Here is a 26,263-nt window from a genome sequence, read left to right as displayed (position 1 = left end):
AAATAAATGGTTGGCCCTAAAGCTAGGGGTTTAGGAAAACAAGCATATGGTTTGAAGTTGGTTTATTTCATTAAATCCTGCTGAAAGCTAGTCACAACTCATGTAGACTTGGAAACGCCAAGAAAACTGTCGCTGCCTGAAGGAGGCCTATGGAAAATGTACGTTTTGGGGAGTGTTTGAAATTTTGCAGCTCATTCAACAGCACCTTAAACAGAAGCATTCACTGACTTTGCTCAGATCTCGTATAGCAACCACAATTGGGGCTGGCAACTCGGTCCTTAAGTGAAGTGGTAGCCAAGTGAAACTGCAACAGTGTTTATGATCTTATGTCAGCTTCCCTTTGCTTTACAGACCCGCAAAGATCGTTAATGCAAGGATTGGTCATGAAGCTACTTTTTCATCACCATCATAACTGAACTGTTTGTTAAATGGGGACTATCCATAGCTGTTGTGTCCCTGCAGCTGCAGATTAAAAATCATATTGTTGTTGAGTGTTTGCAATCAGCACCTCTTCTACGGAGATCGTTTGCTTTTTTTTCCCTGGAGATATTTTGGGGACAACTCATTTTGTCCTCTTTTGGTATCTGGGCCTTTTCTGCCTCACCTCTTTAAAATTCCACAGGAAGCGGCCTTCATTTTTTTAGGGACTTTTGCACTGTTAGGTCTTGGCCAGGGGAAAGCAACCTTGGCTCTTTCATGACTTGTGGACTTCAACTCCCAGAATTCCTGAGTCAGCCGGACTTCAACTCCCAGAATTCCTGAGCCAGCATGGCTCAGCTTGGAGAGCTCTCCCTTTCCCCTCAGCATGGCTGACTCAGGAATTCTGGGAATTGAAGTCCACGAGTCATAAAAGAGCCAAGGCTGCCTACCCCCAGTCTTGGCAGTCTATTTAGATAGCAACATTACTTTAAAAGAGCATTTTAAAAATTAAAAGTGTATTTCACCAAATTCCTGACCAAAAAAAGCTCAGATGGTAAAACGCAAGCACAGATTGTACTGCCATTTCATTGGGAAGTTACTACAAGTAGTCCTCGACTTACAACAGTTCATTTAATGATCATTCAAAGTTACTTATAACCTTTTTTCACACTTATGACCATTGCAGCATCCCCAAGGTCACATGATCAAAATTCAGACACTCGGCAACTGCTTCATACTTATGACGGTCGCAGTGTCCCGGGGTCACATGATCCCCTTTTGCAACTTAACAAGCAAAGTCAATGGGGAAGCCAGATTCGCTTAACAACTGTGTTACTAATTTAACAGTGACTTAACAACTGGGGCAAGAAGGGTCATAAAATGGGGCTTAAAATTCACTTAACAAATGTTTCACTTAGCAAGTTGGACTCCGCTGTGGTGGTAAGTTGAGGACTACCTGTATTTTCAGGGGAGTGGGGGGAGGGGGAATGAAGAAATGTCTCCTTCCGTCTCTTGTAAAAAGTTTTATTTATAAAATGCTTTAAAAAAAAAGCACCGCCAAATTGCCTAAAAGCAACATAAATTGAGGACGGGCATTTGTAAAAAGCTTGTTCTTCGACAAACCATTAAGTGCTATTCTTTCGTAGTGACATCTTTGCACACAGAATGGATGTCCCAAGGTTGGCAAAATGTATTAACATTCCTTCGATCACAGTTTCTGTAAGCCTAACTTTTCAGCCGTTGCTTATTGTTTTCTTCACAATAATGCACCAGTTTCCATGGTCATAGCTCGAACTTACGATGCAAACCTCGGGAATGTTTTCTTCGAGGAGAGCGCACAGCTCCCCTTCGCGAAAAACATGGTAGTAGCGCATAAAGGCTCTGGGGTCCTGCCCATTAACCATAGGGTCTCCCACCGCCACCGCTGAGTCTACCACCAAGTCACTAGAGCCAACAGATGAGATCCGTCTAAAGGGTTTCCCTGCAAAAGAATGACTCTTGCTTTGATGGCTACAGCTATTCTTTATGTTTTCCACAGACCCTCTGAGAAATGAGGTTTCCCCGTTGTGGTGTTGGACTAATGTCGCTGGCTTCCCGTTAAAACCCCTCAATGACCCTGAAGCTGCCAGCCGCTGGATCTCTTTACAAGCCACACACTTTGTAAACACGTCATCGTAGTGATCTAGCTGCCGTTCCCTGAGCAATGCTGACTGACACCCTAAGTCTACACTGCAGTGCCTGAGGGGCTGAATAGAAATAGAGCTGCTGGTCCATCCCGCCACATCCTTCAAGGGCTCCGTCTTTTCATTTGGCTTTCTTAAGGCGGACTCGTCAAGCGATCGGGAGGAAAACCAGGAACGAAAAGGTCTCCCGAAGGCACCGTAAAATCTTTTTTCTTCGTCTTCCGTCATTTTCACGCAGCAGGATCCAGGCAGGCAGTTACCCAATCTCAGAGGATGCTTCTGATCAAGGAGACCAGGGTGACTGCATTTTGAACCTACCGGTGGCTTTGAGTGCATGGTCTGAGATTCCACAGGGGATGCAATGCCAGCTTTATTAGGTTCTGAAAGCAACCGTGAACACAAGGCTTTGTTCCAAGGGACAAAGATGTCCTGTTTCTCAAAATGTCGGTTTTTTTGCTCCATAGCCCAGACGTAAATCATCATTTGGCCACCTGGGACCAGCACCCTGACCATTTCCTGGATCGCCTGGATTCGTCTTTGTTTTGTGGAGAAATGATGAATCACTGGGAAGAAAGAAAGAAAAAAAAGGAAAAGTGTTCTTTCATTAGGGATATGCATATTTTGACTTAAATGTCTTTATAGTTATGGTTCGAGAGTGTTATCGTTCATTTGTAGCATTTTCAATATTTTCAAAATTAATTCTTGGTTCTATTATGCTGCACGATAAAATGGAAGAATAGCTTTGCCAGCTATTAGAGGACCAAAACAACAACAACAACAACAACTAAGCAACTCATAAAATCCATTGCCTTCTAGCCTAATTTGTTTAATTCTTCCATTTTCAGTTTATGGGAGATCTATAGAAATGCCACAATGGACTAGATTGAGAAGTAAAAGGGGGAAAAAGAAAAAAAAGCTGTAAGAAGATAATAGCAGATGGCTTCCATTTTGTTACCAGTAGCAGCAATACTACTACTAATAATACTACAAACAATAATAGCCATAGCAATAGCACTTAGACATATATACAGCTTCACAGTGCTTTACAGCTCTCTCTAAGCAGTTTACAGAGTCAGCATGTTGCTCCCAACAATCTGGGTCCTCATTTTACCGACCTCGGAAGGATGGAAGGCTGAGTCAACCTTGAGCTGGTGAGACTTGAGCTGCCAAACTGCTGGCAGCCAGCAGTCAGGAGAAGTAGCCTACAAGTACTGCATTCTAACCACTGTGCCACCAGGGCTCATAATATACCACTGGCACAGATCAGTAATACCACAGCATGCCAATTTCAAAAGGCAGCTTTGGTTGCAACAGCTTACATCCTGCAATGGTACCTTTAACACCATCAAACAAGAACATCTGCCTATCCTAGATCCTTGATGGAAAAGACAGGTGGGTAAAAATGCCAAACCAGTCTAAACATCTGGCTGACTGTGACCAGCAATAATAATAATAATAATATTACTGGTATGTCTGTGTGGTTACCAGAGTGAGCCTGAGTCAAGGGAGATATTATCTTTTGAAAGTTTTCTAAACTAATTTTTTTTTAAAGTTAACATTTCTTGAAAAAAGCTAGCTATATCAATCAATCAGTCAATCCATTTATTACAGCCAAAGGCCACACATAAATCAAACATCCAAATAAAACAAAATTAAGCAGAACCATCACAAGAGGACATAGCAATACATCACTGCTAGCTATAAATATGCAATATTGTATATAAACAAAATAGCTGTATTTGTATGCATCTATTGAATTTAATTGCAATGTATGGCTGTGAAAGTTGGACCATAAGAAAGGCTGAGCGCCAAAGAATTGAGGCCTTTGAACTATGGTGCTGGAGAAGACTCCTGTGAGTCCCTTGGACTGCAAGGTAATCAAACCGGTCAGTCCTAGAGGAGATCAACCCTGACTGCTCTTTAGAAGGCCAGATCCCGAAGTTGAAACTCAAATACTTTGGCCACCTAATGAGAAGGAAGAACTCACTGGAGAAGAGCCTCATGCTGGGAAAGGTTGAGGGCAAGAGAAGAAGGGGACGACAGAGAAGGAGGTGGCTGGATGGAGTCACTGAAGCAGTAGGCATGAGCTTCAATGGACTCCAGAAGATGGTAGAGGACAGGAAGGCCTGGAGGAACGTTGTCCATAGGGTCGCGATGGGTCGGACACGACTTCACAGCTAACAACAACACTGAATTTAAAAAATATATATACTTCAAAGAGGAAGCCTATTATATAGAAAAACCTGTAGGGTGAAAAAAGGATTCATATTAAACTAATGGAAAAACTGAAAATGAAAATTATTAAAAAGAAAACTTTAAAAAGAAAACTAAACTAAACTAAAAATATACAGGTGCAAAATACATGCAAATTATATCTAAACTTTAAAAGTAAGGCTATGGAAATGATTTAATTCTCTTATACTTTATCAACACCCTTCCATTTTTGAACAGAGAATTGAATGTAGATGCTGCACATAATGATACAGAACCGTCTCATCCAGTCCTCCTTGCCTCTCTTTCATTGCAAAGCTAGTCCAAAGGCTGAAGGGAAGACTTCGCCTTTTCTGAGATTTTAGCAGATGACCAGGTCTAAATTCACTATAATCACTTGTCAGCTTCGCAAATACCGATTTGTATGGAGAAAAATGCACATTGTAGCTTAGATTCCAATGTGTTTCTTTAACAACCTTTTTTTTCTCCCTGTGTCAGGGATATCACGTTTTCCCACTTCCCGTGTTTTCCCATTTTCCCAAAGCACATATGTTGTTGCAGGTTTACAACTACGGCTGTACCTAATTCAGTTCTGCCCACTATGTACCCAGGCAATTTCTGATATAACTTTCTGATGTATCACGCTCTCTAATCAACAAAGCATTGCATCCTCTTGTTGCTTCCAGCCCAAGCAAATTATTCTGTCCCCCCCCACACACACACCCCTTCTAAAAATAAGGGAATCATTCGTGCATGTTTATTTTCCAAGTTTCCGAGTTTGCTTATACCCAGCTATGTTCAGTTTAAAAATATTGGGTATAAAATGAAGAGAAACATCCCTGCTTAAAATTTTCAAATATCAGTTCTTTTCAGCCTACTGTTCTGTACCAGCCTGCTACCGGCCCTGCAGAAAAGGCAGGGACAACCCCTTTACAAACGGCAAGAGGCTGGAATTACGCCTGCCAAATTTATAGCTACAAAAACAAACAAGACACGAACCAAGAAACAAGAGCTTTAAGAAACACAAAGTATCCAAGCGGTTGCCTTCAGCAAACCAGCCCTCCCCACACATTCCCCTTAAATACAGTTCAGGGCGTGGCTTCTCTCTGCCTCCTTCCGAGGAGCCCCATTGCCTTCCTCTGTTTACTCCTAATTGACTGCCTCCTGCGTCGGGCGTCCTTGAACAGGGCCAGCTGTGGGTCGTCTTCATCCACACTGTCAGGCTCACACAGCTGGGTCTCCGTGGTGACCAAGTGGGAGGGGCCTGGCTGAGGGCTCTCATCAAGCTGTCCAATCCCCTCAGCAAGCTCTTCAACACCCCCCTCCTCCTCCTCTGAGTCGTCCGACCCAACTGCCGACCCCACAGGCTGACCCTGAATCACAACACCTACTGGGTTGGAGCACTTTTTTCAACTGGAAATTCTGGGAACGAGGCATAGGGTCTTTCCTTAAATGCTCTCCCAATGGGAAAAGGCTGATTGATTCATAAATTAGCTCACCAGAGAAAAACGACAACCTCCAAATATTTTTAGTCTACCTTTGTCTTCTTTTCCCCTGTAGCCGTGCACCCTTGTTTTTTTTAAGAATGCTTATGTAAAATCCCTATTATCTAATCTTCCTATAGTAAGTAAATTAGGAAATATTAATGTAGTGTCAAGTGGTGCATATTGAAAAGTGTTTCCTTTTATCTTAGCTGTTCAGACAATTAAAATCTCTTACCTCCCACGGAGATGATGGCATTGAAGCACAGATCCCGAAAAGGGAGGTGTAGGTTATCACAGATCATTACTTCACAGCCTTTATTTCTTGCAATCTCTATTAAGGGGCCACAATAATCGCATCCAAGATTATACACTAGGTGGTTGACATCAAGATATTTTCCAGTCCCACAACCTTAAGCCAAACAAAAGAGATTTTTTTTTATTGCGAGATTGATTGCCTTTGTTCATGAGAATTTTTTTACATAGAAGAAACCAGGAAATCAGAAAGATGTCCATGGTCAACACAACACAGTCCTGCTTAGCTCCCCTGAACATGTTTAAACCCAAAACGTGGGCAGTTGTCCCAGGATTCCTGCATTTTCATTTGAACATCAGGAATAATGGTGGGTTTTCTAACTTGGAGGGAACTTAAAACACCCCTCATTGCTGGAAATGGACTGGAGTCTTGTTAATGGTTGTGAACTGATCAAGGAGAGAAACAACCTGGAATTAAGGAGAAACTTCCTGACAGTGAGGACAATCAACCAGTAGAACAGCTTGCTTCCAGAAATCGTGGGCGCCTCATCACTGGAGATCTTTAGAAGAGACTACACATTCACCTGTCTAGGTTCTCCTGCTTGAGAAGGGGACTGGACTAGAAGACCTCCAAGATCCCTTCCAATTCTGCTCTGTTCTGTTTTCTACATTCTATTCTGTTCTGTTGTTCTATTCTATTCTATTCTATTCTATTCTATTCTATTCTATTCTATTCTATTCTATTCTATTCTATTCTATTAATTCCTATTCCATTCCATTCTATTCTATTGAAAAGGAGGCCTGACAGATTCAACAATAGGATTGGTTTCTAGCATCAGTGTGCTGTGTGTGAAGAACGTAGGGTTCAAAAGTGGACCCTTAAGACAAAAGGGGAGGCATGTTATATGACTTCCACTCCTGCTCTCCAAGGCGAGGAATATTTCTGTGCTTTTACACGCTGTGTAGATCCTGTATAATCTAAAGTACACAGATAATTTCATTTCTTCAGAGAGGGTTTGAACCATACAGAATAACATTCTGGCTATCTAGATCTGAGGAGACCAAATAAGACAAAAATGGCCAACTAATACCTACCTTGGCTTATCAATATAATTCAGAAGAGGGAATTAGCCATTTTTCTGATCGTTCTCCTCCCAACATCCAAAACTGCCATTCTGCCTACGAGCTCCTCACACAGTTGTGATTCTCTTGTCATCTCTTTTCTTCCATCTTATTCAGGATCTCTACAGAGAGATTTTTTTAAAAAAAAACAAACAAACTTACCAATATCTGCAATCAGGCTGCCGGGCTTCTGTTCAAGTAGAAACTGTCGGACCCGAGGCCACGCTTTGCCTTGCAAGTCATTGAAATAAGAGGCTGTGCTTTCATAGACCTTATGGACATGCTGCTTTTCTAGCTGCAAGGCCTCATGTTCCATTCTACAAGAAACCACAGACTGAGTATGCATTAAAACAGTAACAAATCTATGAACTATGGTTAACTTCTAGAAACACAGGAATAATAATGGTCAATCCACTATAATCAGGCTGAACAACTTGAGGCCCCAGCATTGCCCTCTCCTGAATGAAACGGATTCTTTTTTTTTTCCTCAAAGAGAACCTAATTGGCCAATTGCAATTTTCATCCCAACTATATCTTGCAACTGAGCTGCTTAACTTGACCCACTGCAGTTGTGATTTGTCGGTATACAAGAGTATGGAGATGGCCTTGAAAAAACTGGAATTAAGGAGAAACTTCCTAACAGTGAGAAGTTTGCCTTTATAAGTGGTGGGTGCTTCATCACTGGAGGTTTTTAAGAAGAGACTGGACAGCCACTTGTCTTAAATGGTTTAGGGCCCCAGTCCTAGGCCTTCAGCTGGGTTTTATAAAAACCTTTTCGCTTTAGGCCTCTGCCATGTGCACAAAAAAAAAAGTTCAATCAATCAATTTCAACTTCTCACGGGGGGGGGAAAAAAAGATCCGACAAAGTTGGGATTGATTGAACTTTTTAGTCCCACCCAGTGTGCTGTTACCAACGCAGCCATGCCCACCCAATGGGCCGCACCCACCCGGCACCCAATGATGCATACATGGGTTTTTGGTTGCAGTTTGGGCACTCAGTCTCTAAAAGGTTCGCCATCACTGGTCTAGGGTCTCTTGCTTGAGCAGGGGAGGGGGGGTTGGAGTAGAAGACCTCCAAGGACCCCTCCAGGTCTAGTCTGATTGTAAACTGATTATATTATTATAGTCTATATTGATGCTATAAAGGGACGCGGTGGCTCAGTGGGTTAGGACGCTGAGCTTGTCGATCAGAAGGTCAACAGTTTGGCGGGTCGAATCCCAAGTGCCACGTAACAGAGTGAGCGCCTGTTATTCGTCCCAGCTTCTGCCAACCTAGCAGTTCGAAAGCACGTAAAAATGCAAGTAGAAAAATAGGGACCACTACGGTGGGAAGGGAACAGCGTTCCGTGCGCCTTTGGCATCTAGTCATGCCGGTCACATGACCATGGACAAGCGCTGGCTCTTCGGCTTTGAAACGGACATGAGCACCGGCCCTTAGAGTTGGAAACGACTAGCACGCATGTGCGGGGGAACCTTTACCTTTACCTTTACATTGATGCTATACCCTATATAGCCAGTCTCAATAAAACAGAGTTGTAATTTTTTTTTTTCATGAATTTCATAACTTAGTCATCTTCAACAGCCGATAATGGAGAATTCAATGAAAATGAGACTCTTCAAAGCTTTCCTGGAAGCCAACTGACTCTCACTGAACTCATTGAACTATTCAAGAGTCCTCCTAATTGGTTCATAAAGAGCAGTCCAAGTATCCTTTTCCTCTGCTCTGGAAATGTTTTCTTCTACTCCCTGGAACAACCTGATCACACTGAATTCAAACCACTTTAGGGAATTGCCAGCCAATGCCAAAAGTGCACTGTATTTTCTTGGCTGAAAATTGAAACAAAAGTCTTCAGTCAAAGTCCAAAGTCAACCCAGAACTTTTGCTAGGGATTCTTCAATGGTGATGTGGATGCCCAAATAAATTCTGGATAAACAGGTAATATGTCAACTGCAATATGTGAAAGGCTATTTAGGAACCCCAGATATAAATAACATGCTTAAATAACAGCTTGTATTGCTAAAGGATATGCAGAAGTGGTCCACATATTGCACCAAGTCATCATCAGCCATTTTATTTGCAGTTTAAGGCAGCATGTGTGGACCTGGTTACTTGTCACTGAAGCTCAATTAACAGACCATCATCTTTTAAAAAAACAGAGATATCAATCAACATTTTAGACAAGGAAGAGAAGCTTGGAACTCCATCTTCAAAAGAAAATGGTTTAGTGCTGAAGGACCAAACCAGAGAGAAAGGTTCACATGACCTCCTATGGCAGATCAACCTTCCTGCAATCTACTTGGGTCAAAGAGTTACAGAAAAGGACCTACATATTTTGAATCTCTCTAAATTAACGGAGCCTGATCGATTTAAGTTCCCATCTAGAAAATCTTTCTCTATCTCTCTGAAAGCATGGGCAGGGATCTTGGCTTCTGTCCCAGAAAAAAAGGCCTGGCTCTGCTATGATGAGACTCTTTGTCATCTGGCGTCAACCATGATATCAGCTGCAAAATAATAACAGCGGACTGCCCAAGGGCCACCACAGTAGTGAGAAAACATAATTTGATTGATAAATTGGTTTACTGATTCCCATCAGGGAAGTGGAAAGGACAAAAGTCACCATCTGGTCACTGGGGGGGAAAAGACATGAAGCTTTCAGGATAGATTCAGCTAGTTGAATTTGAACTTAAGTCTGCGTGGCAGCAACCTTTGCCAGGATCCACTACAGCAGACATGTCAAACACAAGGCCCGGGGGCCAGATCCGGCCCGCGAAGTGGCTTCATGTGGCCCGCGAAGCCATCCTGGAAAGACTGAGGGAATGGCCCCCTCTGCCTTGGCCCTGGCCCAGAGACCCTCCTTCTGCCAGAGACCCTCAGATCTGACCCACTCCTGCCCAGGCCCCCATAGGCACCCTTGACGCAAATGATGTAGAGCTGGCCATGCCCACCCAGTAGGCCATACACACTCTAGCCACGCCCACCCAGTAGGCCACGCCCACCCTGGCCATACCCACCCGGCCCCCTGAGGGCAACCACAATGCTGATGCGGCCCTCAATGAAATTGAGTTTGACACCCCTGCACTACAGGAATTGGTCCAGCTAAGAAGTCAAAGAATTATTGTTGCCTTCTCTTTCTCACACATATACCCTCAACCCCACACAAGATTTCTACATATAGGGGGGGGGGGGGGAAATCAGCAGTGAATTTCCAAAACTTCTGAGACACCTGCAATGGTATTATGCACTTCATACCATCTTTTCAGAACAGTGTGCCCTGAATGATAAGTTTAATCTTTTTCTAATAATAAATAAATATGTGCACACAGATTTGCAATTTCCCCGCCCGCATACATTCAACGCATCAACTTTTTTCCACAGGGTATTTTTTTAAAAAAAAACAGTGCAGGAAATCCAGGTTTGGGTTGGGCCTGTAGAATTTTCAGCTTTCAAAATTGTCACATATTCCATCAAGTTAAATACGCCCTGGCTTAAATCATCTGTTACACCACAATGTTGTTGGTTAGCAAAAGAAGGAGCAGAGGTTTGTTCCCAGGAGAAATGCAGTAGACACTGCTTATCTCCTGCTGTAAGTCCAGGTTTGTTCAAACATGGATATGAATAGTTATCGAGGGCAAAAGTCACTGCGTAGCTGAGAGTTCTTTGGAATAATTAAGGTCAACTGGGGGACGAATCATAGGAAACTGGGTTTCAAACTAAAATTCAAAAGTTTTGTGTCAAAACGCTCCCAGTATAAAACTAAGAGATCAAGATGAAGATCCAAGGGTATATACAATATACATACAATCTCTTATACAGACAATATATATATACAATGAGAAGGAAGGACTCACTGGAGAAGAGCTTCATGCTGGGAAAGATTGAGGGCAAGAGAAGAAAGGGACGACAGAGAATGAGGTGGCTGGATGGAGTCACTGAAGCAGTAGGCGTGAGCTTAAATGGACTCCGGAAGATGGTAGAGCACAGGAAGGCCTGGAGGAACGTTGTCCATGTGGTCGCGGTGGGTCTGACACGACTTCACAACTAACAACAACAACAATATATACAATCTCTTTGCCCAATCGTAAATCTGGCCTTCAGATTTAGCTGGCTGACTCTTTTCTTTTGATGTATAGCAACTCTCCACACCTTCTTACCAGTGTCTATTGTTCTTCTATACCAAGATCATGGCATCCTGCCCTCTCAATTCCTGGCAAATACATGGGGAAGAAATGGAGGTAGTGACAGATTTTATTTTCCTGGGCTCCAAGATCACTTCAGATGGGGACTGTAGCCAAGAAAATAAAAGACGCTTGCTCCTGGGGAGGAAAGCCATGGCAAATCTAGATAGCACACTAAAAAGCAAAGATATCACCCTGTCAACAAAAGTGCGTATAGTCAAGGCTATGGTCTTCCAAGTTGCAATGTATGGCAGTGAAAGCTGGACCATAAGAAAGGCTGAGCGCCAAAGAATTGAAGCCTTTGAACTATGGTGCTGGAGAAGACTCCTGCGAGTCCCTTGGACTGCAAGGCGATCAAACCGGTCAGTCCTAGAGGAGATCAACCCTGACTGCTCTTTAGAAGGCCAGATCCTGAAGCTAAAACTCAAATACTTTGGCCACCTAATGAGAAGGAAGGACTCACTGGAGAAGAGCCTAATGCCGGGAAAGATTGAGGGCAATAGAAGAAGAGGACGACAGAGAATGAGGTGGCTGGATGGAGTCACTGAAGCAGTAGGTGTGAGCTTAAATGGACTCCAGAAGATGGTAGAGGACAGGAAGGCCTGGAGGAACGTTGTCCATAGGGTCGCGATGGGTCGGACACGACTTCGCAACTAACAACAACATTTTTCTTCTATAATGTCAAATCAATCTCTTCTTCTTGCTTCCTTTCCATGACAAAATCCCAAGAATGTGCATCAACTCTTTGTATTACGCTAAACATTTGGAACAAAGTTTCCCGGATGGAAAGTTAGTCTTAACAAGAAAAGTCCACAAATCTTTTTTTTTATGAACTCAATTTTATTTTACTAGCCAAAGAATGGATTAAGATTTGTTTCATGGAGTTATCCATTTTCTACAGAGGTCTCTGAAAAGTACCATTAGATCAAGTCATCTAATTTCAAGCTTCAAGACAGATGGAGACTCTGCTTTCATCCTTGAAGAACAAAGTCTGGTTTAAAAAATCAAGCAAGCAAAACAGGGATCCCCACAGAAATCGTACATTTTGTTCCACTAAACAACTGACTAACTTCTGAAATATTCTGAAATTCAATTAACTTTTAAAATCGCTTTATGATCTTTCTTAAAATTGTATATTTAAAAAGTAATCCATTTTTTTCACATTTACCAGAATTATAATTTCCACTGTTACTTTTAGGAAAAGACCAAGTAATGTTAAAATATATTTCAAAAAAGCAAAGATAAAAAAAGGCATTAAGGATAAGCACAGAAAGAAAAGTCTGCTTTTTACTTGGGGCTACGAGTATATTATAGATAGCGTAATAATGAAAACAAAACACAAAATGGATTACTTTTTAAATATATAATTTTAAGTAACTAATATTTAAGTAACTCAGTTGTTAAATGCATCTGGCTTCCCATTGACCTTGCTTGTCAGAAGGTTGCAAAAAGGTTGCAGTTATAATTGATAACTGAGCAACTGAAAATTTAAGCAGTGATTAAGCTTCTGGTAATTTGAAAAATCAAGTGAACTTCAAATGCCAGACAAGAAACTTCCCTTAATTCAGTTAACGTTTTCAAATCAAGATAGGTATGCAAATATTGTTAGAAGGTGCTAGAAGCAAAACGCATCTTCCTTGAAGTGGGATGGGGGGGCGGTGACTAAGTATGTAAGTGGGTTAGGACTCTGAGCTTGTCGATCAGAAGGTCCGGCAGTTTGGCAGGTCGAATCCCGAGTGCCGCGTAACAGAGTGAGTGCCTGTTAGTCGTCCCAGCTTCTGCCAACCTAGCAGTTCGAAAGCACGTAAAAATGCAAGTAGAAAAATAGGGACCACTACGGTGGGAAGGTAACAGCGTTCCGTGCGCCTTTGGCGTCTAGTCATGCCGGCCACATGACCACGGAGACGTCATCGGACAAGCGCTGGCTCTTCGGCTTTGAAACGGAGATGAGCACCGGCCCCTAGAGTCGGAAACGACTAGCACGCATGTGCGAGGGAACCTTTACCTTTACCTTTTATGCTTACATATTCCACTCAATTTATTCCAAGCAGGACACATTTATAACAAGCAAGGCAGAATTCCCATAATAGTCTAGCAGCAATGGGAAAATGAGAGTTGCTGATGTTAGATGACTTCCGTGATGCAGTTCTGATACACCAAAAACTGAATACATGAAATGAACGTGGTTGATTTCAGAGGTAAATAGGAATCTCCATCTCCAAACTCAAGGTCTTCCCCATCTTGCCCCTAGATCAGGCATATCCAACCCACAACTCACAGCCGTACGTAGCCCTGGAGAAATAATAATGGGACCCCACAAGATACTAAAACTTATATAAAAATATTGTTATTTATATACGTTAAGTATATTATACATTTTATATGTGATCCAATTCACTCCAGGTGGCCCAGGCAAGCCAAAGGTTTGGACACCTATGCTCTAGATCAGACATGTCAAACTCGCGACATCACGTGACATCGCGCAACATATCGGAACTTTTCCCCCAATGCCGGCAATGGGGTGGGCGCGGTTTCTTCGTGACGCGTCCGGCCCGCGGGCTGGCAGTTTGACACCCCTGCTCTAGATTAATTAAATGACACACTGGCTGGAAATGATAGGCATTGCAGCATAAACTGCAATGGTGAAGAACAGATAGGAGACAGCTAATGGGAAGGGCCTAGATTAGGCACTGCTGGAGGAAAGAGTTGTATGTTAGAATATTAGGTGAAAATGGTTTAAAATAGATTTATTTATAGAGGCCCAGCTGCATCATATTGGTGATGCCTCATTCTGTTTCAAGTGAGCTCATTCCAATTGTTGATAAGCTATCAGCCTTACCAGGTAAACCAGAGAGAAAACATGGCCCGATAAGCTAATTCTACTCTTTGTAAAGCTATATTAACAGAATCTAACAAGTTTGAAAGTACAATTTTCCTGCCATCACCTTCACAGCTGAATAACGTAAGGATTGCTCCTCCTAAGCTTCTTGCTGTGTTCACTATCCAGAATGGCCTCTGATCTATTCCACGTCTCTTCACTCAAGTTCCCCCAAAGTCATCCCAACACAGTTACACAAGCATGCTTCCAATTAATAAATTAATGTCAAAAATCATTAAATGATTTTTGCATTTTCTACAATAGGCTAAACTTACTCTACCAGTCTCGGAAGAATGGAAAAAAACCCTATTCTGATCACTCTGTTCTGCCAACGCAGATGTCACAGCAACAGCTTGAAGCATAACGTCAATTATCGGTGTAGCATTCTCCCATGTCTAGGATGTGTGAAAGAACTTTGTGCCTTGAACAAAGTGAATTAGTGGCAGAGAGAGAAATACGGCTTGATCAGACCATTCTATTTTTATCAGTCATTCATTTTTTAAAAGCACGTATCTATGACATGCCAAGGTTGCAGACTGAAGCTGATTCTCCAGAAGCCACCTGAAAAAGTCTTTTTACCCAACATGAATTTGGAAATTTAGTAAGAGGCTTTATATCAACACAAAAGAGGAAGGCCATTTCATGGAGTTTTAAGGCAGCCCTTTCCCAACAATTTCCTCCAAATAGTTTTGAATTCAATTTTCCTAATTCTAAAACAACATGACCAATTACACATTGTGGTTGAAGATTACAGAGGATGAAGCCCAAATCCCCGGAAAAACACAAAGCTGGGGAAAGTTGATCTAAACGTCTACTAAGATGATTACGGCTGTGACATGTTCTATGTTATTAAACAAGATGAACTGCTTTATTGATGGTATTTTATATAATTACAGTCTGCACTTTAAAGGTCAAGTAGTAATTATATTTTTATAAAAAGCAGCAAAAATAATCTGTACTTTTTCCCCTCCAAAATGTCATCCTGTTCCCAGGATGTGATTATTTTTTTCATTCTACCAGACTAATTAAAAGTGCATTTGCTGCCAATTTGTTCCCTTTTTTAAAAATATGAATTTATCTATTTTCTTTTGGATATGATTCATCCATTGAATTATCCACCGCTTCCAAGCTATTTTTGTTCGTGATTAGATTTTATTATGCAATTTGCTGCAATATTGCTAAACAACCCAGGATTGAATGTGGGTTCTTTAGCAATGTATTATTCAGCATTTCCCTGTAATGTTGTACAGAAATGATAACGTGCACAATTTTTAAATGCAGTCTCAAAGATGTGACTGCAGAAATGAATCAATAAACTATGAGAGTTGAGCACAAATAGTTGGAAAATTCAGCGCTAGTAGACTCCTGTTATCACAATACAACTTGAATGGGTCGTATCTGGGTATAGTCAATTAATACATTTGATGTGACAAATGTTTATAATGGTTTAGACTACAACTGAAATAATTTGCTAATAAATGATACTTCAGCTCTTTCACATTTCATTCTTTCTCTGAAATTTCATAATTCCAGAATGGCCATCAACAAATTTAGTGACAAGGGCATTCTGGAAAGTTGCAAAATCCACCCCAATCGTGTTTGTCCCTGTTTTGTATCGTTGTGGTCGATTTACTTTTGTGGATAAAAGTCTTTTCGCCCTATATAGAACACAAAAATATTGCTTCAAAATGCCATATCCATGTTGGAAATTGAACAGAAATTGCAACTCTAATATAATCCAAATCCCTTAATGACGTTTCTAGGTTTAGATCAGTTGTCTGAGTAGGTTATTTTAGTGGAGATGCAGTTGCAGACAAGTAAAGATTTGGGGTGAGTAACAAATCATTGAGGATACATGCTGTATTGTTTTCATTACAGCTGTGGATGACAAAAAAACGTATCATTTTCTCTCCTGTAGTAAACTATTCTTGCATATCATTCTGGACATGATGAGCTCCCAAAATCTCCCATCTCCATGTCAGCGTAATTAAATGGTAATCTGAGAAATATCTCTTGCAAATCTTCACATTAACAGACTCTATTCAAAGTGTTGTAATGGATATAATTGAAACCACAGACTTTGGAACTAATGGATACGCAACTAGAGAAAATCGTTATCACGTTGTGATATGATAATTGCAGCAAGACTACTATATGTTCAAATGTGGATAAGTTCAATGATACCCACCAACAGTAGAAAGGTTGGTGTAGGAGCCGTGACCAGGGGGGCTTTTGCCCAGGTTCGCCTGGTCCGCCAGTTGCGGCCCTATCTGGACCGAGATGCCCTATGCACAGTCACTCATGCGCTCGTGACCTCCCGGTTAGACTACTGCAATGCTCTCTACATGGGGCTGCCCTTGAAGACCACTCGGAGGCTTCAGCTGGTGCAGAATGCGGCCGCGCGAGTTGTGATGGGAGTTTCCCGATACTCCCATGTAAAACCTCTCCTCCGCAAGCTGCATTGGCTTCCAGTTGCCCTCCGGGTGAGATTCAAGGTGCTGGTGATGACCTATAAAGCCCTAAATGCCATGGGTCCTGGTTATCTTAGGGAGCACCTGCTGACAGCATCAATCTCCCATCGTCCTGTGTGCTCCCACAGGGAGGGCCTCCTTAGGGTGCCGCCGGTCAGTGAGTGCCGGCGGGTTATCCCTAGGGGGAGGGCGTTCTCTGTGGGCGTGCCTGCCCTGTGGAACGACCTGCCTGTGGAACTCCGGACCGCCCCCGACCTTCATTCGTTTCGCTGGGACCTAAAAACCTAGTTGTTTGATTTAGCTGGCCTGGACTGAGGGGGTTTTAAATTTTTAAATTTTAAATTTGGGCTAATGTTATTTAATTCTATTTTAATTTTTAACCGTATGTTAACTTTTGTACTGTTTTAACTGTTTTAACTTTGCCCTGTAAACCACCCTGAGTCCTTCGGGAATAGGGCGGTACAGAAATCTAATTAATAAATAAATAAATAATAAATAAGATGACATGATAGATGATGCAGAGATAGATAAATTAATTTCTTTGCTTAGAGAAAACAATTGCTACATTTATGGCTCACTGGAGACCTCATACACACTTTTTGCATAAAATGGACTTAACGATTTGCGATTTTGACGATTGGGGGAGGGAAAAAAAGTCTGGATAATAGAAAAAGAGTAAGCTTCCTTTTGTAAACACAGAGTAAGAGATAATTGTTTAATGGTACTTATATTTGCTGGAAAGAAAATGGGAAGTTTCTTCTTTCTACTTCTTTCTCCTTTCTTTCTGCACCTTCGGCCCTTTTTTTCCCCCTTCCTTTCTGTTTTCTGTTTGTTTGTTTTTTTCATTTTATTACTTTGTTCTAGTTTTTATGATCTTTGTAAAAAAATTTCAATAAAAAAAAATTACATTAAAAATGTTGAAATGAATGTAAGATTTATCACAGGCCGTGCAAAATATACATTGAGTTATGATACGGGCTTAGCATTTAGCATTTTCGATATACAGTGGTACCTTGGTATTCCTCGGTAATAGGTTCCAGAAATCGACGAGTGCCAAGAAAAATCACGTGACTTAAGTAGGTGACCTGCCATGTCGGCTGGAAGAAACAGCCCATCCTGAAGCATGGAAGTTGGGCAATAGAAAGCTGAATTTAAAACATCTTTTGAAGATCCCAGGTTAACCAAGCTGAGTGAGTATCTTACCACCCCCTGCAATTCCTCCGAGTTCATTTTCAGAATAGAGCAGGGGTGTCAAACTCAATTTCATTGAAGGCCGCATAGAGCATTGCGGTTGCCCTCAGGGGGCCGGGTGGGTGTGGCCTACTGGGTGGGCGTGGCTAAAGTGCGTATGGCCTACTGCAGGGGTCTTCAAACTTGGCCCTTTTATGACTTGTGGACTTCGACTCCCAGAATTCCTCAGCCAAGCACACTGGCTGAGGAATTCTGGGAGTTGAAGTCCACAAGTCATAAAAGGGCCAAGTTTGAAGAGCCCTGGCCTACTGGGTGGGAATGGCCAGCTCTACATCGTTCACATCAAGGGTGCCTATGGGGGCCTGGGCAGGAGTGGGACAGATCTGAGGGTCTCTGGCAGAAGGAGGGTTTCTGGGCCAGGGTCAAGGCAGTAGGGGCCGTTCCCTCACTGTTTCCAGGATGGCTTCGCGGGCCGCATGAAACCACTTCGCGGGCCGGATCTGGCCCCCGGGCCTTGTGTTTGACATGTCTGGAATAGAGCATAAGCAATCATAGGATAAGTACTGGTGATTTTCATGCAAAGCTTTCTGCATAACGTTCACGTGCATTGCTAGCCTCCTAGTCTTGTAAACGTCTGTTCTAAAATTTGAAGAGATGTGCATACTTAAAACGGCTTTCCATCACTGCCAAGCAAGAGTCGGCATAATGAATGCTTCGGCAGAACGTTGTCCTGCGAATGCTTATCCCTTGTAGAACAGTGCTCATCTTTTTTTTGCTTATCTCTTCCTTTGTATACCACAAAATAACAAATGACCTAATTTGGCAGGATATTTAAAGGCCCTCTCTGTTGCTGCAGAACAGATGAACCGTTTTGTCTACAGCTGGTGCATACATTTCTGTTACATAATGCCAAAAGCAAGTAATAAACGAAATAACTGCACAGAAGAAATCTTTTGCAGTATATTCTACGCCACCTAAAAGCAACAAAATTCTAAACACTTTGGGTCTCATATTTGAAATCATGTAATTTTAATGCAATACTAGGGTTAGCATCTAAAGGGCTTGGTGATCAATTCAGTGGGCAAAAGACTGGAAACAATGAGTAGGTTTCCTTCAGGACAACTACTGGTTTCCAGTAGCCAAAGGGAAGGTATCCGTAAAGTTTAGAGATGATAACCAAACATTTGCAAAATCTCTAAACCAGGGGTAGGCAACCTTGGCTCTTTTATGACTCGTGGACTTCAACTTGAGTCAGCTCGGGAATTCTGGGAGTTGAAGTCCATGAGTCATAAAAGAGCCAAGGTTGCCTGCCTGTATTATATGTAAATGTTAACGTTAATAAGTTTAAACAGTTGTGTTATCATGAGGTAAACTCCATGACAGCCGAACACGCGGGGGTTTTGACAGCTGTCAAAACCTCCACAGCGAAGGCGCAGGCGCAGCCAGTTGACAGCTCTCCGCTGTCAACACAAGCACAGAACCACGCATGCGCTCCAGCCACGCGGACGAAGGAGCTGTCAAATACAGCCTACAGCGGATTGGCTCCAGAATCCCGGCGGGAGTAGAACGGCTGCTGATTGGACCAGCCGGCCAGCGGCCGGCTTATAAAAGAGCTGAAGCCTAACACCTTTTTGTCTGATTCTGAATAAACCTGTTGAAGTTAATTAAGCCTGCTGTCTCTGAGCGGTTTGTCAGCCACTTCACTACCCCTGCTCTAAACCTTCAGAACTTCGTGTGTCAAAGGGAGGAAGTTTTACAAAATTCCAATATAGCAACAATATAAGCAGAGCTTATGTGTTGTGCACCTGATTCCCAGCTTCCTTCCTTCCATTTCCGGTTAAAAGGACCACACTGGAACTGAGCGTAAGGTATATTCCAGTAACCTTGGAGAGATGCTGTCCAGCTTTTTTTAAAAAAAATGCTGGGTTAATTAAACAAATAGAGACCCAGTTTAGGGTTCCAGCTAGCTGACCAGGAACCAGTCATTCTCTCAGCAGGAAGGAAATGGGAAATCACTTTTCAGAAATCACTTCTGAAAAACCTTGCCAAGGAAACTGCGGGGACTTGTCCAGGCAATTGCCAGGAATCAAGACTGATTCTCAAAGGCATCAAGGCACTTTAAAAAAAAGAGAGATGAAAACAAGCAAAAGGAGAACGTAGCATTCACGGGAAGCCAGCTACCTTTTTACCACACGTGATTACAATTCCCTTTGGGGGGTTTTTTTTGGGGGGGAGGGTGGATATGAAATCCTTCCACAGAATCGGGCTGGGACGAACTTATACTGTCTTTACCAACTCCGCTAAATTTGCCATCCCTTAGCAAAACAAATGGGAATTTAAAAAAATCAAGGTATCTGACAGCCAGCCCTAGACTTTTGTGGATTATAATCCACTTCCTCCCAGTCTTACACTGCCAATGCCTACGATGTCTTAAGAGAAGGAGCGAAAGAACTGTAAACAATGTGATGGGAAGAAAACGAGGCTGAGAAAAGCCAGACATTGGCAATTATTATTAAAGGGCCACGGAGGTTGGGGTTTCGTTTCCCCCGCCCGTTCTGATTTTTATAATGATCTAATGCATGTTTCAAGGTTTGGTTAGCCCTTTCCACCAAGGCTTGGCCTTGGCTATTATATGGAATTCCAAATTTGTGTGTTATCAGCCAATGATGACAAAATTCTGCCATGGCTTGACTACTGTAGGCAGGGCCATTATCTGTTTTGAGTTCTTTTGGACATCCCAGCACTACAAAGGTCCGAATACAATGATTAATTACATGTTTAGTGGCTTCACCCCTTTTTGCAGCGGGGGCACACCGTTTTTGGTTTAGCTAATTGATTGCCAAATTTGGAGGCACCTCCACCGGGGGCTCTACATTGAGATTTGAAATGGCCTGGCTTGCCATAGTTAAAGCAATTTCCGCCCAGGCGGGACCCCTTGATATTTTGCAGTTTTGGCTAAAGGAGAGAGTCACCCTTTTCTGGAGTCAAAACCGAGCGTGTAAGGCTAAAAGGGAAGCTATTCCAAGAACTGTTTCAGAAGATGCATAAGGATCGGCAGTTATGCCCCTACGCAGTGCTTTTTTTGTAAAAGAAAAAGGTGCCGGAACTCACACATGTCATACAACCTGCCTTGCCTACCCTACAAGGTTCCATCCAAAAAAGGTGCCGGAACTCCGTTCTGAGCGTTCTATGAGGAAAAAAAGCCCTGCCCCTACAGCTTCACCTTTTCCATCCTGAAATAACATCTAGATATGGATTTCAGCATTGAGGAAGCAACCTCCGTTTCATCCATTACTGTAATGGATGGCCAAGGAAATCAACTTGTAAAGGAACTGGCAATCTGCAAGGCTGCAAATGGAAGTTTTCCAAGCCAGCCCATAATCCGAAGGTCAACAGCAGAGCAGCAAACGCCTCTAAGCAAAAGGATGCTGGACGGCTTCCTAAGAATCAAGCTCTGCCATAAGACATTAACCAGTGGAACCACCTGCCTCCAGAAGCGGTGAGAAAGCTCCAACACTGGAAGTTTTTTTAAGAAGAGACTGGACAGCCATTTGTCTGAAATGGTATAGGGTTTCCTGCCTGAGCAGGGGGATGGACTAGATGACCTCCAAGGTCCCTTCCAACATCATCATCATCATCATCATCAGTGCTTTTTTTGTAAAAGGAAAAGGTGCCGGAACTCACAAATGTCATACAACCCGCCTTGCCTACCCTACAAGGTTCTATCCAAAAAAGGTGCCGGAACTCCGTTCTGAGCGTTCTATGAGAAAAAAAGCCCTGATCATCATCATCATCATCATCATCATCATTATTATCATCATCGTTGTCGTCATCATCATCATCATCAGTAGTAGTAGTAGTAGTAGTATGAATTCCACCCCAACCAAGATCGGAGCTATTTTAAGATGTTTGCAGCACCGCAAAACAAAGCCCGACGATCAAAGAGGATGGAGGGGAAGATGCCAAATATCAATAGGGAGAATTTTCATTTCCAAAGACCAGCGAGGGGTGGCGGAATGAATTTTTAAAAAAAAAAAAACAAAAAAAAAACAAGAGGGAGAAGCTGTTGGAGGATCAGATTTAAAACCAGCCTCTTTAGTAGAAAACAAGCAAGACAAGCGACAAACTTTCCGGGAAATATCGGGATTACTTTAGCGCTTTTGTGGTGCAGGAATACGTGGGAATAGAGGATGGAGGGGGAAGCAGTAAGCGCAATAAATCATCTGGAGACTTTCTTTTCGCAGCCTGACTCCCCAACCGGGGAATCAGAAGGCTTTCCTCGGGAAGCAGGCTTTGAGGAGGGGGTTGGAAGCCCCCATACCCATAACGAGCAAGGTCAACCCTGGCCAAAAGAGACCGCGCCACACAAAAGAGAGCCACGCGATACCGTAAACCTCCTAGGAGACCCGCACATGGCGTGCTGGTTTGTATTCAAAAGCTTAAAACTAGCTAGCCGGCCGGCCACTTGGGGAGGGGGGTGGGTGGGGAAAAAAAATACTGTAATAAAGGGTAAAGGTTCCCCCGCACATGTGCACTAGTCGTTTCTGACTCTAGGGGCCGGTGCTCATCTCTGTTTCAAAGCCGAAGAGCCAGCGCTTGTCCGAGGACGTCTCCATAGTCACGTGGCCGGCATGACTAGACGCCAAAGGCGCACAAAACGCTGTTACCTTCCCGCCGTAGTGGTCCCTATTTTTCTACTTGCATTTTTTACGTGCTTTCGAACTGCTAGGTTGGCAGAAGCTGGGACGCGTAACAGGCGCTCGCTCTGTTACACGGCACTCGGCATTTGACCCGCCAGACCGCTGACCTTCTGATCGACAAGCTCAGCCTCCTAACCCACTGAGCCACTGCGTCCCTGTCCTGTAATACAAACCCCGTACTGTCCTGTAATACAAAGCCCGTTTCCCCTTTTACCTGCACCGGCCAGTAGGAGGCAGGGCGGAGCCCGCCTCATCCGCCCCTCGCGCGCCGCAAGCTGCCGCTCGCCGCTCGCCGCTGCCGCATCCCGCCTGGGCAGAAGGAAGGAAGGAAGGAAGGGGGGACGGGTTGCCTGACCCGAAGCGGCGGCGGCGAGCGGCTGCCGTCGCCAGCCGGACTCAGCCCGGGGCTCTTAAACCGCGGCCGCTTCCTCCGCTCGGCCTCCTCCTGCGGCGGCGGCGGCGGCGATCCGGGGGAGGGGAGCCAGGAGGGAACCCTGGCGCGCGCGCGCGCACGAAAGAGGGAGCCGGGGACGGGAGGGGAGGGGGTTTGCTGCGGAGCGCGCGAGCGCACGCGCTTCCCACCCCCCCTCCGCCCGGCGTTGCCTTGGGTCAGAAAGTCGGGGGGGGGAGGGAGGCGCGCGCGCGCGGGCGGAGGGGGTGGGGGGGTGGCGCGCGCCCGCGTGACAGAAACGGGGAGGGGTGGGGTGGGGGGAAGGGTCCTCCTCCCCCCCCCCCGCCGCTTCCGCTCAGCGGAGGTGCCACTTCTGGGTTGGAAATCCGCGGTTTGCAAAATGTCCCTCGCCTTGCTCTGGAGCAGGGGGTCTTCAAAGTTGGCCCTTTTATGACTTGTGGACTTCAACTCCCAGAATTCCTCAGCCAGCTGGCTGAGGAATTCTGGGAGTTGAAGTCCACAAGTCATAAAAGGGCCAACTTTGAAGACTCCTGCAGTCTGGAGAGATGCGAGCTTGGAGGCAGCGAAGTTCCCAAGTTCAGCCCAAAACCAAGCCAAGCCAATCCAAGATACAAATCAAAACATATCATATCCCTCCCAAAGACCTGGAGACCAATAGCGATATAGCAGGATCCAGCCTCTGGGGTGGGGGGGGGGTATGGTCCAAAAAAAAAAACAAGAAGTTGGCAACCAATAATAATTTTATTTATTTTATTTTAATTTTAATTCCATTTATATCCCGCCCTTCTCCGAAGACTCAGGGCGGCTTACAAGCTTAGCAGTATAATAATGATAATAATAATTTTATTTGTATACCGCCCTTCTCCCGAGGGACTCAGGGCGGTGAACAGGGCAAACGTATAAAATACAAAGGTACGAAAGTTAAAAAGAATTCAACACGATGCCCAAACTAAAGCAATACATAGATATATTTATTAGTATTTATTAGTATTGTATTATTGGCCATAACTATTTAATTCTTTTTAATCTCTTTTTTTAACTTTGGTATTTACATTTTGATATTGATTGCCCTGTACACCGCCCTGAGTCCTTCGGGAGAAGGGCGGTATAAAAATTTAATAAATAATAATAATAATAATAATATATTGAAAACATCAATAAAATCCCAACCCATCCCCCATCAGGCCAGGCCGGCTTGTTCGAATAAGCGAGTCTTCAGATCGCGTCGGAAGGAGCGAAGGTCGGGCGCCATCCAGAGCTCGACCGGCAACCGATTCCATAAATCCGGGGTGCCCACAGAGAAGGACCTCCCCCTGGGGGCCACCAGACGGCATTCTCTGACCGGTGGCACCCTGAGGAGGTGCCAAGGGTGGGGGGCAATTGGATGTTTTGTTCCTTTTTTTTTCCTTTAATGGGCGCTGCGGGTAGTCCTCCACTTACGGCCACCGCTGAGCCCCAAGTTTCGGTCGTTAAGGGAGAGGTTTGTCAAAGCGGGTTTTGCCCCGTTGTTTTTTTTTACACGATCGGTTGTTAAGTGAATCGCCGCAGTTTGGTAAGCTAGCAGGTGAATCCGGCTTCCTCCCCATGAACTTTGCTTGTCGGAAAGTCGCAAAGGGGGAATCCCGTGACCTTGGAACACAGCAAGGGTCGTTAAGCGTGAAGCGGCTGCCAAGCGTCCGCCTTTTGATCGGGTGATCGTGGGGATGCTGCAAAGATCATATAACTGTGAAAAAACGGTCATAAGTCACATTTTTCAGTGCCGTTTTGCAACTTTGAACAGTCACTAAACAAACTCTTGAAAGTGAACGACTACCTGTGCAGGTAAAAAAAAAATCAGAGAAGCTCAGCGGCACCTACAATTTTTTTTACTATATTCTGCGGACGTCACTTATTACATATTGGTTTCTTCGGTAGCAATAAGAAGTTGTGGGCCCTGCAGGTGGTTCTTCCTTGCCTTCCGTAGATTTCCTGGTGGTGGTTCATCCTATGACATCTGACTTCCGGGAGGTTTTTCAAGATGAACCAGGAGCTGTCGAAACAGATTACTATCCAGTTCAAAGTTCAGCCCAAAACCAATCCAATCCAATCCAAGATACAAATCAAAACATATCATATCCCTCCCAAAACAGAGTAAACACAATAAACCTACCTCACGTTGTTGTCGTCGTGGGAAAAAAATAGAAGGAAGGACTATTTATACTGCATATGTTCACCCGTCTGAGTTACTTATAAAGTGATAAAGGCAGGATAAAAATCTGATAAATAAAATTTATGGTTAATTGGGATTTCCTGGCTCTCTCCCATTCCTTTTGTTTTGCAATGTGGCCTTATACTGTTGGAAGGAAAGTCTTCCTCGTGGTTCAGTCCAAGCTGGGAATAAAGATGGCGACTGCTTTAAGGAAGAAGGTTGTGGTTTATTGAAGAGGAGAGCCAGACAGGAAGGTGGCTCTGGCAGAAAAGAGGGGCTGAGCACATGTAGGGAGTGGGGGTTTTATACCCTCTGGAGCCTTTTGTTTGGAGTTGTTCCAGTGGCATGAGCTTAGACCTGAATGTGCCTTTCTGGTATTCTGATGGTGATGGGTTAATCCTATTATGTCCCAAAGGTCATATCCTCCTTCCCTGGGGCTGGTGACTCTTAGAGTTTGGGTGGGGTATATAGATTTTAGGTGTCTTTGTCTTCCTAAGCTTCTAGCCCCAACCTTCCTGGATTTACATCTGCATTTCTACAGAGCTGGTTTCTGCTTGGGGAAGGGAGACCTGGGGCTATTAAGGAAAACTGGCCATGCTTTCCTGCCTCTTTAAGATCCTTTGAGGAAATATATTTTCCTGCCCTTTTAATATTTCCTTCTCTGGGGGGGCTGACTTCCCACAATACCTAGGACCGTTTGATCCAGATTAATTTCATTTACGCATGCAAAATGGACTGAAAGGACATAAAAGCCAAAGCACCACGTGGAGCAGTTGTGTGGGGAGAGGTAGGAATCCACTTCAGTGCAGAAGGAAAAAGTGGAGGGAGAAGCAGTCAAGAGATTTGTGCTAATCCAACAGCGTTTGCAGCTGAATTGCTCATTGCCGCCCTAGACTTTTTCAGTATGAAAATCTTTCCTTATCTTGAACTGTGAAACTGGTACAGAAATTTTCTTAGCCCAGTCAACGCAAAGTACTTCAAGACTGTGCAGTAAGTGTTATGTTACAGGTAGCCCTCGATTTACAGCACTTCGTTTAGGGACCGTTCGAAGTTACAACCTCACTGAAAAAAATAAC

At 43.7% G+C, this 26,263-nt stretch overlaps 1 protein-coding gene across 3 annotated transcripts; it reads right to left on the bottom strand.

Annotated features, from left to right (window-relative positions):
- Positions 1-1,446: 1,446 nt before the first annotated feature.
- On the bottom strand, positions 1,447-22,999 carry TRMT9B (tRNA methyltransferase 9B (putative)). Of its 3 annotated transcripts, XM_083367260.1 has the most exons (4): positions 22,802-22,999; positions 7,334-7,488; positions 6,033-6,206; positions 1,447-2,665 (listed from the first exon to the last, which is right to left on the bottom strand). In XM_083367260.1, exons 2-4 carry the CDS (start codon positions 7,485-7,487, stop codon positions 1,653-1,655), a joined length of 1,341 nt encoding a protein of 446 aa, XP_083223386.1. In that variant the 5' UTR covers position 7,488; positions 22,802-22,999; the 3' UTR covers positions 1,447-1,652. The 3 variants fall into 3 exon arrangements, with proteins under 3 accessions (XP_083223386.1, XP_083223385.1, XP_083223387.1); XM_083367259.1 differs by lacking the exon at positions 22,802-22,999 and having other exon boundaries at positions 7,334-7,519; XM_083367261.1 differs by lacking the exons at positions 7,334-7,488; positions 22,802-22,999 and adding an exon at positions 7,145-7,258.
- Between the last annotated feature and the right edge of the window lie 3,264 nt (positions 23,000-26,263).

Source organism: Vipera ursinii, assembly GCF_947247035.1.
Source record: "Vipera ursinii genome assembly, chromosome: 7".
Taxonomy (NCBI): domain Eukaryota; kingdom Metazoa; phylum Chordata; class Lepidosauria; order Squamata; family Viperidae; genus Vipera; species Vipera ursinii.
The sequence above is the reverse complement of the archived record's forward strand: the minus strand, read 5'-3'. Positions and strand labels throughout refer to the sequence as shown.

Excerpts from the sequence above, each read along its gene's own strand:
- TRMT9B (XM_083367259.1), bottom strand. The coding sequence starts at position 7,517 with ATGCATACTCAGTCTGTGGTTTCTTGTAGAATGGAACATGAGGCCTTG. Across the intron at positions 6,207-7,333 it reads CAGCCTGATTGCAGATATTG|GTTGTGGGACTGGAAAATAT; the intron begins GTAAGTTTGTTT and ends GTTTGGCTTAAG. Across the intron at positions 2,666-6,032 it reads TGCCATCATCTCCGTGGGAG|TGATTCATCATTTCTCCACA; the intron begins GTAAGAGATTTT and ends CTTTCTTCCCAG.